A 15,540-nucleotide genomic window follows, 5' to 3' on the forward strand; every position below is an offset into this window, starting at 1 on the left:
CGGGTGTGGAGCGGGGTCACCTGACTGCGCCGGGCCAGCGATCTGCGGCGGCGGCGGCGCTCGGCTCCGCTCCGTCCCGCCCTCTGCACCGGGCTGGGGGGCGGCGCTGCTGCGGCAGTAGCGCGGGGATTAGGCTGCGGGAGGATTAAGCCGCCGGCTGGAAATAGCAGCGTCGGCTCCCGGGCGTGGACGCCCAGCGCATCCCCGGCGGCGGCGGAGGGAGGGGGCAGCCCGCCCGGCACCTGGGGCTGCCGGGGCCGGGGCCGGGGGGGGCTGCTGCGCCGCCCCGGGAGGCGGCGGCGCGGGCGCTGCGGCGGGGCCGGGGCGCGGCGGAGGCTCCTCGGCGGGCCGGGCGCTGCCAGGCAGGTGCGGGAGGGATGCCTTCCCCCCATCCCGGGGCTCGCACCGTGCGTGTGTGCAGCCTCCTGCAGCTGCCGTCATTATTTCCCCTTCATCTCTTCCTCGCGACGCCTAAAATACCCTTCTTCCTGCCCCGGGCGGCTTCTAGCGAGGCAGAGGCTTACACAACGGGGCGGGGGGGCTGCGCCTCGGGAGGGGCCGGGCTGCCTGCCCCGGGGACCATTGTGCGTGTGCCGGGCTGTGCGAGTGCCCCTGTGCGTGCGCCCCTGCCCTGCCCTGCCGTGCCGTGCCGTGCCTGCCCCCGGCCGCAGTGTGCGTGCGCCCCTGCCCTGCCGTGCCGTGCCGTGCCTGTCCCCGGCCGCAGAGCCGGCATCTCCCCCTCCCCTGCCTGCCCCCGGCCGCAGAGCCGGCATCTCCCCCTCCCCTGCCGTGTCTTTCGCCCCTGCAGAGCAGGCAGCAGCCAGCACGCCGTTCGAAGATGTCGGGTCAGACGCTGACAGATCGCATCGCAGCTGCTCAGTACAGCGTTACGGGATCGGCCGTAGCCAGAGCCGTCTGCAAAGCCACCACGCATGAAGTGATGGGGCCCAAGAAAAAGCACCTGGACTGTGAGCATCCCTTTTTGTTCCCCCAGCGAGGGCCCGGGGCTGAGGAGCCTGCCCGCAGGGCACTTTAGTGGCCTTTGAGCCGGCTGGCTGTCACGCCTGCTCTAATCCAGCTTGCAAAGCATGAGGGTGATGGGAAATCTCCAGGAGAGGATGAGTTATTATTGCATTTCTTCTCTTATTGCATAATACTGCTCTTTTGGCCATTTTTCTTCCTCATGACCTCTTGCCTTTTATCCAGGAAGACAGTGGAAAGAGCACCTTAGGGAGAAGGGGCTTGGGAAGAAGGGAGAGCATCACAGGGCAAAATGGACACACGCTTGTCACTGCCTGCTTTGGTCGGGATTAAGCTAGGATGAGATATACATAAATGATATTCCCAGAGCTGGCCAAGCACCAGCACGAGTGGGGCCGTCTCCACAGCACCGCATCTCCACTTCTGAAGAGGTCTGAATGATGTGCTTAAATGGCGAGGCACTGGGATAACGCTGTGCTGTAGATTGGGACAGCCTTTGGAGACTTTAAGGGCTGTTCCTGAGGTCCTAGATATCTGACAGCAATTTTGTGGGCTGTCCAGTAGTTTGTGTCATGTTTTATTGAAGATGGCTGTTGGCTTTATCTCAGATTTTTGATGTATTCTGGTCTGACATTAGCTAGTTAAAGTATGAAGCAAGGTTGAGGCAAAACATTTATTGGAAAACAATGAGCTAGTCGTGTTTCATCCTGATTTAACTTCAACTGTCAGCCCCTGCTTGGAGACACCAAGTAGTAGAATGGTGAAAGAATTTGGTTGTGTGATGTTAATTTGCCTTGTTTGCCAGTAGTATCTCTGTCCAGCATTGAACTTGGCAGATCAACAGCAGGTGTTAATATCTAAAACTTAGTGGGTTTCCCATGGTTTTTTTTGGACATGCTAAGAAGTACATTCAAATAAAGATCAGCAGGTTTTATACCAGGCAGTCTCTTGGCTGCTGGCCATTACTAAGTAATGCTGGTGCAGGTGTTTGTAAGTACAGTTCTGATGATGCAGTAGTTGTTAAAAGGAGGTAGTATTACTTCTGGAAAATAATTCCAGATTTCACTTCTAATGACTTTGTAGCTTACCCTCCAAGTGACAAATAGTAGGCTGGTCTTTCAGTACATCTAGATGCTCTTGCACATGTGTCCAAGAAATGCTGATGTAAGCAGCATTGATTGAAGACTCACTGGAGTCTAAACTGTTGTTTAAGTAGATAATTGGTCCTGATATAATCTATTCCATGTTTTCTTGTATATTTAAAAAAATCATCTTGGTTATTGATGTCTCTTCTGTGTTGTTGTTTGGTAGCTGTCAACACTTTTTAATCTTTTTAAATACTTTTTAGGCTATGTCTGGATTGTCCTCTACAAACTATACCTTTTACTAGAAGCTTTAGCTTAGAAAAGCATAGCTCATGTATTTGAAAGCATGCTATGTCTATGTGTCTCTGTAGTTCTGTGTGTATATACATATATAAATAAAAGTGCTGTCTGGAATAGACAGGATTAAAGTGAGGTAGAAGTAATCTACCAGTGTTATAGTAAGGACTGTAAAGGATTTGTGTTTGGATATTGGTGCTAATATTACTATACAAGAAAGTGTGTGTACTAGAGACAGAAGCCAGTAGAATTCCACAGAATTTTTTACCTACCTGCATGTCACACATAAAAGAGAAAAAGAAGTTACTGTTTCCTGGGAAGACATATGCCTGCTCTTTTTTTTTTTTTTCTATTTTATAAGCTGTAAATAACAGTTCACAGTTTCATTGGCTGGGTGCATTTCAGGTTGAATAAGTAGCATTTGAAGATGTGAAGAATGAAAGGTAAAACTTCCCAGTCCCTTACAATAAGTTTTATGTCAAGGTATGAAGGATTTAGATGATTAAAAATTGAGATTCCAGATAGTGATGGTTGGAGTGATGCCTTATGAAGAGCTGTAATTCTGGTATTGACATTGGGGTTCTGTGTCCTTTGGGAACTCCATGATTTTATTTAGTTTCTTAGAGGCCAGGTCAAGTCACACAACCTCTCTTCCACTGCCCTACTTAGCAACTGGACTTTGTAAATGAAATTGAGAGATCAACTATTTAACATGGGTTCAGTAGTCCTGTAAGGATAGGATGCAGTGATGCCTGTTCTCACATGTTTTCTGCAGAAGATAATAATTCCAGAGGGTTATAGGGAGATCATAGGTGACAAGGTGAAAGGTGGTGTGTAAGTAAGGGGGAAAAGGACAGAATTAATGTCTTCAGTGTAGAAAAGCTAAGCTGCTAAGTGTTTGCTTTTGTGTGGTTTTCTGTACTTGCTATAGGTTTCAAATCCAGACTGTAATATAGATGCTGGTGTCTTTTGGCATGGGCTCTCAGTGCTGGACAGGCTGGTCATGTGAAGGAGTACTAAAGTATCATTTGGTTGCTATCTTATGCTCTTTAACAGGATTTACCATTTTCTTGAACTCCAGATCTCCTACTAGTGAATTTTCAACAACTGCTGGAAGTAGTGCCAGATGGCATTAAATGAGCTTCTCAATCCCTGTGGTGGGAAAAGGAATGTAAATCTAGGATGCTCTGATGGTGTGAGACAGTTGAGCTCTGACCATTTTCAACTTACAAAACTGTTGTCATCCAAAAGTTGTCCAAAAATCACCACAATTATATGGATTCCAATCCCTCAGCTAACCAATGTTTGTTAGCTAAATTATTATTCCTGTGAAGAAGTGGGGAGTTAGCAACTTTATTTTGATGCAGTGGGAAGGGCCATTGCAGTGGGTGAATGAGGCATATGGGCTACATTAAAGATATATAAGCTGATAATTCAAGTGGGAAGGCAATACTTGTGCACAGCATAGGAGTTTGGTTCTTAGAACTGTTCTGAAAGATGTGTTAAGGCTTCACCGAGGGTTTAATTGTGTGGGCCAAGCAAAAGGCTGCTTCCAGCCTCAATAGGAATGACTGATGTTATCAACAGCTTTTGGAGAAGGGAAATAACATGACTTCCAAATGTGAAAATACATGATAGATGAGGGAAAAGTGGGTAGATCTCAGATCTCAACTCAGCTCTTTTTATAGGATGTCACTCAGAAACAGACCTTCAAGCCTTCAATTAGGGAAGTGAATTGGAAACTAGTGAGGTTGTTGCATCTGCAGGTGGTTTTAACAAGTTCCTGTTTGTGAAAATGGTAGAAATGGCTGGGATTTTCCTTAACTTACTTTGCTGAGTGAATTGCTTTGCAACAGGAGGAAGTTCTGCAGTGTGTATTCTGAAAAGACCACATGTGTCTCCTTACTTCTTCAAAATAACTCTCATAAGGTAGGGGACCTTCTCAGAAGCCTGATCAAGAGCTGGGACATGTTTGTGAAAAGTCAAAACAAAACAGATGAATATCAGGATTTGATTTTCTGTGGCTGTGGAGATGACCTGTGTATCTGCTGGAACTTATTTTCATCCCAAGCCTAATTTTGCATAATTGTGTGTACCTGGCAAGCAGAGGCTCTAAAAAAGAAGCTTATAGTTTAATTCATGATGGTAACTGAACTGCAGGGCTGGTGTCAGTATTTTGCTTGTACAGACACTTCTTTCCTGCCTTTCTTCTGCAATCTCTGGTGTTGACCTAGCAAGTTTGAATCACTTAGCTCTTTAGTGTTGAAATAGAAGTGTCTGTTGACTAAAAGCAATTAATTAAACTTTTTTTTCCTAGGCTCAGTAAAGATTATGTTGCTGGGTCTCACAGATTAGTTCTTAGAAACCTCTGTCTTACTCCTGGGGAATGTGTCTGTCTCTGCTTTTTGGGAAAAATTGGGGGTCAGTGGGGCTACCTTGAGTCCCTAGAGTTCAGTGCCTGTTGACTCGGTGGGTTAAAGGGCAAGGTTAACAAGGATGTGTATATTTCAGAAGTTGTTTGCTGCTGAAGTGATCTGGGGAGTGTTCCAAGACTGTTGGCACTTGTGGCCCTCTCCTAGTGGGAGTGGTGCAGATGTACTGCATTGCTCTGCAGTCCAGGTGACACTTGGGCTCTACAGCTGTGGGACTGTTTTCTTCAAGAAAATTGCCAAGAATGGAGTTCCTGTACACACTGGGCTTAATCCTTCACATTTTACTAATGAAACGGCTTTTATGTCTCACTGTATCTTGTATTTGTCACAGTTTCTGTGTGTCAGACAACTGACTTTGTTTAAATGTTACTGCTGAAGATCAGCTGGAAGACTGTGTCTGTTTTTGTTGTCATAGCTGGTGTGAATTTTACAGTGTGAACTCCTCGGTCACCCCTGTGAATTGCTCTCACACCTGAAAAGAAAAACATCCAAGCAAGCAGTTATTGTCTTTAATTCTTTATTGGATGTTGGATTAGCAGTTTATTGTGTGTAAGGACTCATCATCAGTGTTGTGTTGGCTGTTTCATGCTTCTACCATGTCCTTTCCCAAAAGGGTATTGAGGACACACTTCATTTGTAGGCATGCAGATCTTTGAGTAGGAGTACAAATAAGTGTCTGCCATGGGTAAGGGGAGGTAATAAGAATTAGTTGTTCTTGAGTATTTAAGTGGCATTAACTTTCAATTCTTCCCCAGCCCCATACTGTTTATAAGGCATGTGTAATACCAAGAGAAGGCTACCCTAATCACCTAAGACTTGGCCAGTTCTTCAAAATATATTTGAATCAGGGTTTTCAGAAGTTTAAATTCATGTTAAGATGCAAATGTTGAAATATGGGCAGGATTACTCCATCCTCTGCATTTCAGTTTTTCTGTGTATAAGTTGTCTTTTGGTGCAATGCCTAAGGAAAGAAAGAGGGAAGATGAGGGAACAGGAAAATGAGTAGGCACTGTAATGTTAAACTTTTTTTCATGTAAGCAGTGTAACTTGATAAAGATTGACTAGTCCTGAGGCAGGTATTCTTAGTCTTTTTCAAGAGTAAGCAAGACTCTTCTGTTAAACATGTTTTATCAAGGTCATGGATGACAGATTCTGAGGCAAGTCAGGTCTTTCTGTTGTACTGACTTCCACTGTAGACTTTGATAATGGAGTAGCATTTTATGGGATGCTCAGGATAGCAGTGACCAGAGCATGGTTTTAATCGCTCCTATTTAGTATTTGAGTATGTTTCATAATAGTCTCATAGTGTTGCTCCCTTAGATCTTGGCAACAATTGAACATCTTCTAAATGGCAACAACAAAAATCTGCAGGTTTGATTGATTTTCTGTGTTTTGATTTCATCTATGTCTGATTTCCCAGCCTCACACTCAAACCCTTTATCTTCTGCGCATGCTTTACATGAGTCTGTCCCACTAGGGAGGAATTCTGTGAAGTCTCCAAGAAAATGCTCTGTACGTATGGTCAGTCCATGCTTGTGTGTCTCTGCCATGTGAAGGATCCTCTGAAGTGTTTAAAAGTAGATGACAGCATAACTTTAAAGGGCATGAAGCCTTATGAAGGCTACTAATTTTCTCTGCTTCTTGTGGACTGAGAAATTGGTAGCCAAAGAGGAGAATTTCCTGCTCTCACAGCTCTCACTTTTGAAGAAATAGTGTAGTAGAGGCACACTGCTTTTAGCATTTTCCTACTGCTGCTCAAGATTCTTGAGACTACTTTGCTTTTCCTGCCCTGCTTACCTTCCCCCGGTGCTGGGTGTCCATGACAAGTTGTTGTCTGCAGGGCTGGCCTCCATGAGAAGAGTCCAGGACGTGTCCTGTGCCAGACACAGCCAGCTTCACGGTGGATCTGCTGCAATACACAGCTAAGCCCATCCACCAAGTTTGTGGCACCTCAAGAAAAACAAATTTAAGAATAAGAAGAAAATACTGGACAGACAGAGGAAGTGGGGAAAAAGAAATGGCAGAGAGAACACCAAGTTAGAGGTGGAGCAGGAGGTACAGGATGCACTCCATGGTGCTGGAGCAGATACGCTCTGCAACCTCTGGAAGAGACCCCTGTTCTCAGAAGTCACAGCTGCAGCATTTCCCAGTGCTACCAAAACCTTGCCATGTGCATTGAGTTCACTCCCTGCCACTGAAGAAAACAAAGAGATAGACCTTCCTCAGTCAGCTGTGGACATACAGTATTGCTGAAGGAGCTGGCTCCAGTATTTCTGAGGATGAGGAAAAAGTGGGGTTGGAGTGATGGCATTATATCCCTTCTCTTAGCCTTACCATAGCCTAAAGGTGAGTCCAAACAGTATCAAACAGTATCCCTAAGTTACCATGCCCAGTTCCTTTTTTGGAGCACAGATCAGGATGCTATTAAGGGTGGAAAAGCACAAGTTGTGTTGTGTGCCTTGGGTAAATACAGGAACCTCACCAATGAGTGATGAGCCTTGCATCTCCAAGCTTCAACACATGGCATGCAGATCAGTAATAGTGTTCTGGCTGGTTTGGAGAGAGGGGTTTCAAATACTGTGAAAACGAGAAAGCAAGGAGTAAAGCAAGCCAGGAAATCAGGATCTGGATCTCATTGTGGGAGATATAAAGAAAAGAATGGGTCATCTGGCACAGGACTGATCCCTGAACTCAGACTAAATGGGAAGATAGAAGAACTCTTCCCAGTAGCCTTGCAGGCAGTGATCTGTGGCGCAGGGTTTGCAGCAGTTCTTCTGTTCCTCTGAGTCAGCAGTATCAGCAAGATTGCAGAGTGAAGCCTCACTGGTGAGCTGATATTAGAGTATTCCGCCCCATCAGATTCAGCAAGGCTGCTTGATTTTCCTTGTGTCCAAAATTTTGCTTGGATGAGAGGTGATGGCTTAAATTAACCTGAATAAACCAGATGTTGGCAATTGCTGGAAGGCAATTGGAGTACTTGGCAGAGGCTAGCTTGTCACTTTGCAGAGTATGGTAAGGTCTGCTTTTTCTGGAATCTTGCAAACCATATGCTGGACCCCTGAAACTGTTTTTAATGCTTTTTATCTTGCTATTTTGATCATGTTTTCTTCAGAGCTGGCTGAAAATACTGAAAATCAATACAAAAGATGTTTTGTTTGTGCTCATAAAGTCTTCTCTTTAGGTTGTGAAACACATTTACTAAAGCAGTTGAGAGTTGTAGTTCACTAAGAGAGGGAGTATAGTATACTATCCATCTGCACTAACATCACAAGTGATATTGGACATCAGCCTTGAAATGAATGTGGGTGGAATACTAGAACAGTATTTTCTGGCAAGTGGGGCATTCACTAGGCATCACGGTTTAGTTGTAGGTGCAGGAAATGACAGTGCACAATATTACCACTGACTTCTGGACCAGCCAAGTTTAAATACTTTTCTGTGTCTCTTTTCTGCCCAGGACAAAATGTGATCTCATGCTTTCTTGTAGATTATATCTGTATCTTAACTTAGTTTGATGAGAGGGATTGGATGCTAAAAGGCCCCGATGTTATGCTAATGTTATGTCTTGATGTAATTTTTACTCTGGCCATCTGAGCGCAGGCAGCACGTCAGTCAGTTGCCTTTCCTAGAGTCTGTTTTTTCTAGCTATTGATAAAACTCAAATGTCTTAGGATGTTTTTTGTAGAGGGGATTTTGTGAGTAGACAGACTTGATCATGCTTGAAGACCACCAAACGCTGCCTCTCACGTGTACTGAGAACTGCAGGTTGCCGACAGGACATGTCTGCAGCTTGGGTCTGACTTGTGGCAATCAACTCCTTTTCTTTGTAAGCCAATATGCAAAATTACCACAGGTAAAAAGCAAATTGGCAGGAACTTCTCTGTTGCAATTGGGCAGAGTTCTGACAAAACAGTTAAGCCATATGCTTTGACAAGGTTGCTGTATAGACTCAAAGAAAGAATAAAAAAGAAAACAGCATTCTTTGCTAATTGTTTTTCAGTCTTTAGGAGACTAGGTTGTGGCTGAGATGCAAAACACTGGTGAAGGTAGATTGGAGAGTTTAGTGTCCACTTGAGCTAAGATTGTTCTACCATGCCCTTACGTCTTTTCAAGAAAGTATCTTAAACTTTTCTGTCCTAACAAGTGATGCAAGGCTGTGGCTTGGCAGTGCAGTGCATCACTTCAAAGTGACTCTTGGCCTTGCACGAGAGCAGATGACATGATGGCAGCAGGTGCTTCCATAGCAGATGGTCAGGGCTTGGCCTGCAGAGCCTGGCAGGCTCCTGGTGCCTCTGGCATAGTTTTGTTATATATCTTAAATCACTCTGATACTTTACAGAATGTTCTAAAATGGTCCTCCACAGAAGTGAGAGAAAGACATGACTGCTTGAAGCATGAATAAAACATGCTGATTGTCGCCCACGTTGTTTAAATGTATGCAGGTTTACCAGCGTAGGGGAAGGCCCTCAGAGCAGGGCAGTGATGGGTGGTCCTGCCACAGTGCAGGATGGCACTGGGAGGGACATGTCTCTAACACAATTGAAGAGCCAACCTAGATGCACTTCAGTGGGAGTTCAAACTGCTCTTCACAGGACTCTTCCTTTCACTCGTTGCTTCAGGGAATGTAGGGCTTGTATGAAAGGGGCAAACCAGCTGGCCTATCTCCTGCCTCTGAAGGCTGCTGTTTCTCATTTTATATATATAAAGGTCAAATATAGATGAAAACTTTATCTTTTCATTGCATCAGTCCTTTAGCAGCCATGCAGTTTTCAAATTCAACATTTTCAAATGGAGACTTGGGTTTGGATCCTGTTGCATGACTCTGGAATCCAGTATGTTTATTGTGCTTGTAGCTCCTAATGTAAGTTTTATAGCTTAATCTAAATGTATTTATAGGACAATGTACATTCTGCTAAGGGAAAGCAAGCCAGAAGCAATTCACCATATTTAGTGTGCCGGTGTTTTGAAAACAAGTACATTTTATTAGGAGTTATGTTTTGTTGCTGGCAAGTGAAACAATGTTGTTTTCGTATGGGAGCCTTACCTGCAACTATCTGATATGATCTTTCATTCTATAAAATGACTATGAAAGATAACTCGCCATATTTAGTGTGCCAGTGTTTTGAAAACATGTACATTTTATTAGGAGTTGTGAGCCTTACCTGCAACTATCCGAGATGATCTTTCATTCTATAAAATGACTATGAAAGACCCTACATTAGAGCTTTTCTGGTTTTGAGAAGTTGATTTAAACTTCAGATTGCTTTGTTGGTGGCAAATGGCAAGAGTGTTAACAGGCAAGGTTTGCTATGTTTGTAATAGGTGAATTTAAAGAGCTGCTTCTTGTTCATCAGAAAGCTGGAAATTGCTTAGACAGTATTATGAGAAACTGCCTTTCAAAGATCATGCTCCATATCATGCTTAAGGGTTAAATTGACACTTGTGGGTATTCCAGTCTAGAGATGTGACTGCACAAAGCTTCGCTGCCTGGATGTGAGCCTGTGTGATGGATTCCAAGTTCCTCACTCATCAGTAGCTTGATAGGAGATTTCTGCTGCCAGTGACAAATGCATCATCCAGAGGCACTGGTGACTTGAAACTGTTGATAGCAACGTAGTACTGTCAGGTTTTTCTAAGTGTTAGTAGTCCTTACTGCATCTTCTATCTCTCAGGTGGATGTTCCCTTGAATTCAACATTTTGGGGGGTTTTTTTAGTATGTGAAAGGCTACCTGCTCACATTGAAAAATCAAGTTGGTTGGAAGTAGACTTCAGTTTTTTTCAAGATTTTTGAGATTTAAACTCACCTGTCTATGTGACAGAAAAAATTATTATTGTTTAACTGATGTACTACAAGGGCGTGGACATAAAGAAATTGAGCAGTTTTACATTTTACCTTTTTTGTTGTTTTTCTTAGCAAGGAGAGGCTAAAGCTGTGCCTAGCTGTGAAATATATCAGTCATTTTGTTAAAAAGTCTGTTTTAAGGCACAGCATTCACATATGAAGGAGCCGTCTGATTTTATGAGCTCTTCTGCTTTATGGTAGGTACACAGATAAGAGAAAATTGATTGAAATGGTAACAGCCATGTTAGAAAATACTTGCAGTGTGCTTCCAGGAGGTTGTACTGTTGCACTGGCTTCTGCAGAGCTTTGCCTTACACTTGGTTTCTTTTTCCTACAGGCATGTTCAGTTTTCAGCAGGGCTGTCTTCATGGTTGTGGGCATTTAATTTCTAGTTAAAAATTTCGGGTTGTGTCATTTCAGGGCATCCACTGATGAAAAAACTGGGCTCAGAATAATCTTGCTGAGAGAGTAGTAAAAGTATGGACCATGGTCTGTATATTGAGTCAGATGTGTCAGCTTCTGAGGCTGCCTAGTCAACTGATCTCTTTCCAGCACAAAGGCTGTAGCTAATTACCATGTCACTGAAGTTGTTTGCACATTGTCTCATCCTCACAATTTTTTTTTTTTGGTTTTGTTTTGTTAATGCATTCTCAAAATGTGACAGCTAAGTATTGGAGCTGGAACACCAGGCTTCTTGCAATATATTTCCAGTCTCGTTCAGCTTTTTAGTGGATTACAAATTGCTGTTCTGGGCAGAGTTGATAGTGTAGTGATAGTTTCATTTTTACAATTGTATTAAAAACAGATGGTTTTCTGAGGAAAGGAGATAATTTGGAGGTGGAATTCTTCTCAGACTGCAGCATGGCAACTGAAAGAGCTCAGGTGCTATGCCTCAGCTGATTACCACTTTCTGCCAGATGCATTTGGAGTGCAAGATCAGCCCAGCATGTAAAGACTGATTAGGATTAGAAATTGCTGTAGTGCAGAGATTACAGTAAATGGCCCAGTGCTGTTGTGGCAAACGTGAAATCCTTGTGTTTCCAGTGTAGCTGTACTCTCTGCCTAAAAGCTGCAGTTGATCCTGTGCTGATATTCCAGTGAGCTCCCAAGTGATAATAGTTATGAATTGATACAGCCAACAAGTAATGCTAGGGGTTGGTCATTCATTGAAAGGATAATCAAGGCCACAGCTGGAATCCTGGTATCAGGCTGTTAATGTGCCTAATGTCAATAGGCAATTGACAATAGTAATTTAAGTAGACTTTATTGACTGTTGCCCTTCTGAGCAATAATCTTGCAACTCTATAATGCCTTTAAAATTGCTTTGTTGTTTGCAGCAAGAGCCAAGATGCAAGAGAACTGTCACTTTAATGCTTGCATGGATGGAGAGAACAATTCCCTTAGAGGAAATTGAATAAATGCTTTGAAGGCTCGGCAGAAGATTGGCTGGTGGTTCCAGTTTTGTCTCTAAATTAATGTGTATTTTGGTTAAGGCTTCCAGGTTGGAAGTGCTGAAGGAAATGTCTTGTAGAATGAGGTCTGAGATTTGCCATGTGGGATAAAAGTTCCTTTTCATGCAAAGTTATTGGTCAAAACCTATTTATAATGTTGGCAGGGTTTTTTCCATGTCTCTTCTTCCCCTAGAGTTTGGCATTTAAGAAGCCATATTACAATAGGGTGGGAAATAGCATTTCTTCAAGACAACTGCTGTTATATTTTCATCTCATAACCATTGGTTGGTGTCCACCAAATGCAAATGGATTCTTTCATGTCTTAAACTATTAAGAACTATGCAAAAAATGCACTGCAATAATGATTTGTGACTCAGCTCTTACTTCCAACAAATCAATAGAAGAGAGAAGTGGCACATTTAGCTCCAGAATTATGTGGTGTTTCATATCTGCTTAAACAGAAGTGCTTAATTCTTGTATTTGAGCAGAAAAATGCATGTTTCTGTTGAGCTAGTTGTGAAGCAGAATTTGTGTGGAAAGAGGGTTGGAAGTGAGTTCTGTGGGTGAGCGGAAAAGATCATTAAAGCTGTGATTTCTCATCTTTTCTCTACTTTGCTGAACTTGTATTACTGTCTGAGACAGATTCTTTGATAGTCAAAGTGGGTAAATTCTGTACAAATGAGGCTCAAGCTACGACTTTGGACAGGGAGAAGATTCTGTGCTTGATGACCATTACTTTTCCTGTAGTGAAGATGCTTAAAAAAACTGTGGTAGCTGTAGTGGGGAAGAAGGCAGGCAGAATTCTTGAACCAAGGGGTCTTTCCCCCTTAGTTTGGTGTTCTGGCTTTGTATGTGTGAGGCTAAAATGGTGCTTTCCATAGTGTGTTTGTACTAGAATGTTTGTGTAGCCTATCTTCTGTTATTCCAGATATGTAATTCCTGAGTAAAGATGAAACTTTTATTCTTCTGACTGGTTGCATCACGGATGTCAGCAAGGTCTCAGACTTTGTTCATAAAACAAATATATATTTTATATTAACAAATATATTAATAGCTATAACATATATTAATCTAATTGATTTGCAGTCTTAAAGACTATACTTAAAACCTCAATGAGTGCTCCTTAAAACTTCTTTGTGCTGAAGTATTTGTCCTTTGTGTTGAAGTTGTTTTCTAAGTACTTGTCCTCACAAGAGTCTGAGCTTCTGCAGCTGACCTGAATGTCAGTTCTGCTACTCTCCTTGAGAGAACTCCAATGTAAACATTAAAGGTGGTGCACACTGTTCTGCCCAGTGCACAGGGGCAGTGGAGCTCTAAGTTCTGAGAACTTTTATGTAAAAAATATTCATAGTTCATGAAGCTTGAAGGAATTGCTTTAAGCAATATCAATTTTTTTTAACACAGTGTAATCACACTTTCTCCCCATAATTAGTAGTTAGAGAGACAGCTGCTGAAGTAGCACCCTTTTAGATCCAGTAGAAGACCATCTGATGGTTGGCTTTTATTTCCTGTTTCCAAGAGAACTGAACCTGAACCTCTCAGGAGGAAAAGCCATACATGTAAATAATTAAGTGCAGCATAACTGATGTAACACTGCTAGTGAGCCAGGGTGATTTTGCAGATGACTTAAAGCTAAATATCTTGCCTTGATATGTTGGTTAAGGAGAGATGCAAACCACATGGAAGTAGTTGGAATAAAATCCAGCAGTGTGTATGGGCAGCAGAGTTTTCACTTTGTTTCAAAAGAGGTGTATAATGATATAGCAAGTGGTACACTGTTGTATTTAAAAAGGACTAGTGAGATGATTCTAAGGCTAATTAAAATCACAGGTTGAGAAATTGGAGGATGCTTCAAGAGAAATTTGCTAGTACTCAGTCATTTACCTTGTAAATGACCCTTCATGTGATTGATAGGTTCTGCAAAACACTTAATATTTTGGGTAGTATGATATGCCTGTGAGTAGGCAGGGAGGAAGAAATAGTACATAAAAGCTTGTCTTGGTGTGGGGTGCTGTTGTGTGGTTCAAAGACTGATTGTCATGACTTCTCAAACTTCAGGATCTGCAGCAAGTATTTGTCCTCACGCGAGTCTGAGATTTATTTTGGGAGTAGGAGTATTTGGAGTAAGGCTGGAGGGAGGAGGTAGCACCCCCAAGAGCTACAGCTGCATTATTGGGAGTCTAAAATACCTGGAGAGCACATGCTCAGTGGAAGATTGTGTTTAGGTTTGTTGAGTTGGCATAGGCGTGGAAGTTCCAAGACAATATCTGAAAGATGCTGGACTTTGATAAAAGGTAGGCTTGCTGGCACCACGGTGAGATCCAGCAACCCTTGAGGAAGACTTCTGGGGAGGAAGGAGGAGACAGCATACACTGCTGTTGGGGTTATTGTTACAAGCCAGATCAACATGTGAATTTGTGTAAGACAAGGCGAACTGGAAGGGAAAAGAAAAAATAATAAATTATAACCTCAGAAATTAATTCCAAACTCTTTTCCATGGAGCTGCCTGATAAAAACCCAACAATATTCAAATTAGCTGATGCTCTTATGAGCAATTTTTGTAGAAGAAGAAACTGGTAACTTTGTTCTGCTTTCCGATTCTGCTTTGTGGTCAGGTTTCTGTAGACAGGGAAGTTCTGCTCTTGCATTGATTAGCACAGGGCTTCAGTAGCTTCCTAATACAGTTCTGTCTTGCAGGGGAAGGACTCTACTCCTACTTGCCTACTTAACTTTCTTAGTTGAGGCCTGTAAACTCTTACTCTGTCCTGCTTCTTTCTGTTCTTGACTAGCCTGGATTTGGAACAATCCTGCATTTCCTTTTAATAGGTTAAAGGCATTATTTAAATACTTATAAGTGAGAAAAAAAAACTCCAGAAGACTATTGTAGCATTTGAGTAGTAGGAAGGTCTGTAAGGGGATTAGTTCTGGAGAGATTTGGCAAAGTTTAGGAACTGAATGTATGACATAGCTCAGATGCTGAGGCAGCTTGTGTGTTAATTCAGTCTGGAATGACAGCTGCTCTTAAGTTGGCACTGATACTTCTCTGAGCAGAGAGGTCTTGTGCTCTGCTGCTGTTTCTCTGCATACTGAAATGTAAATTGTGAATAATTAATCATGAACTGGGAAATCCCAGGTCTGCTTATTAGAGAATTTTGGGGGGAGGGGGCGAAGCAGGGGGGCCAAAACAAAACAGGAAAAAAACACAGCCCAGATCCAGAATACCATCTGGAAAGGTAAAGGACTAAGAGTTTCTTTAAAGTATTGTATAATCTCTCCCATTAAGGAAATAAAACCAAACAACTAGAAACTAGTTTTTAATGAGACAGAGTCTGAAATTCTGAAACCTTTGAAACATTCTTCCTTTTTTTTACCTTGAGCTTAACAAACACTAAAGCTAGTCCCATCCTTTAGTGGGCTCTGAACCCTCTGCCATTCTTACTCTCTGTGGCAG

The 15,540-nt window shown here is 42.7% G+C and overlaps 1 protein-coding gene across 1 annotated transcript in view; it reads left to right on the forward strand.

Annotated features, from left to right (window-relative positions):
• The first annotated feature begins 287 nt into the window (after positions 1-287).
• The window catches only part of SNAP91 (synaptosome associated protein 91), a 62,267-nt gene continuing 47,014 nt past the window's right edge, over positions 288-15,540 (forward strand). Inside the window, exons 1-2 of the mRNA XM_039728492.1 lie at positions 288-651; positions 750-968. Of these exons, the coding sequence (XP_039584426.1) occupies positions 378-651; positions 750-968 (493 nt within the window). The 5' untranslated portion in view covers positions 288-377. The remainder of the gene's footprint in view (positions 652-749; positions 969-15,540) is intronic.

This window comes from Passer montanus, unplaced genomic scaffold, assembly GCF_014805655.1.
Source record: "Passer montanus isolate IOZ18808 unplaced genomic scaffold, ASM1480565v1 scaffold11, whole genome shotgun sequence".
NCBI classification, from domain to species: Eukaryota; Metazoa; Chordata; class Aves; order Passeriformes; family Passeridae; genus Passer; species Passer montanus.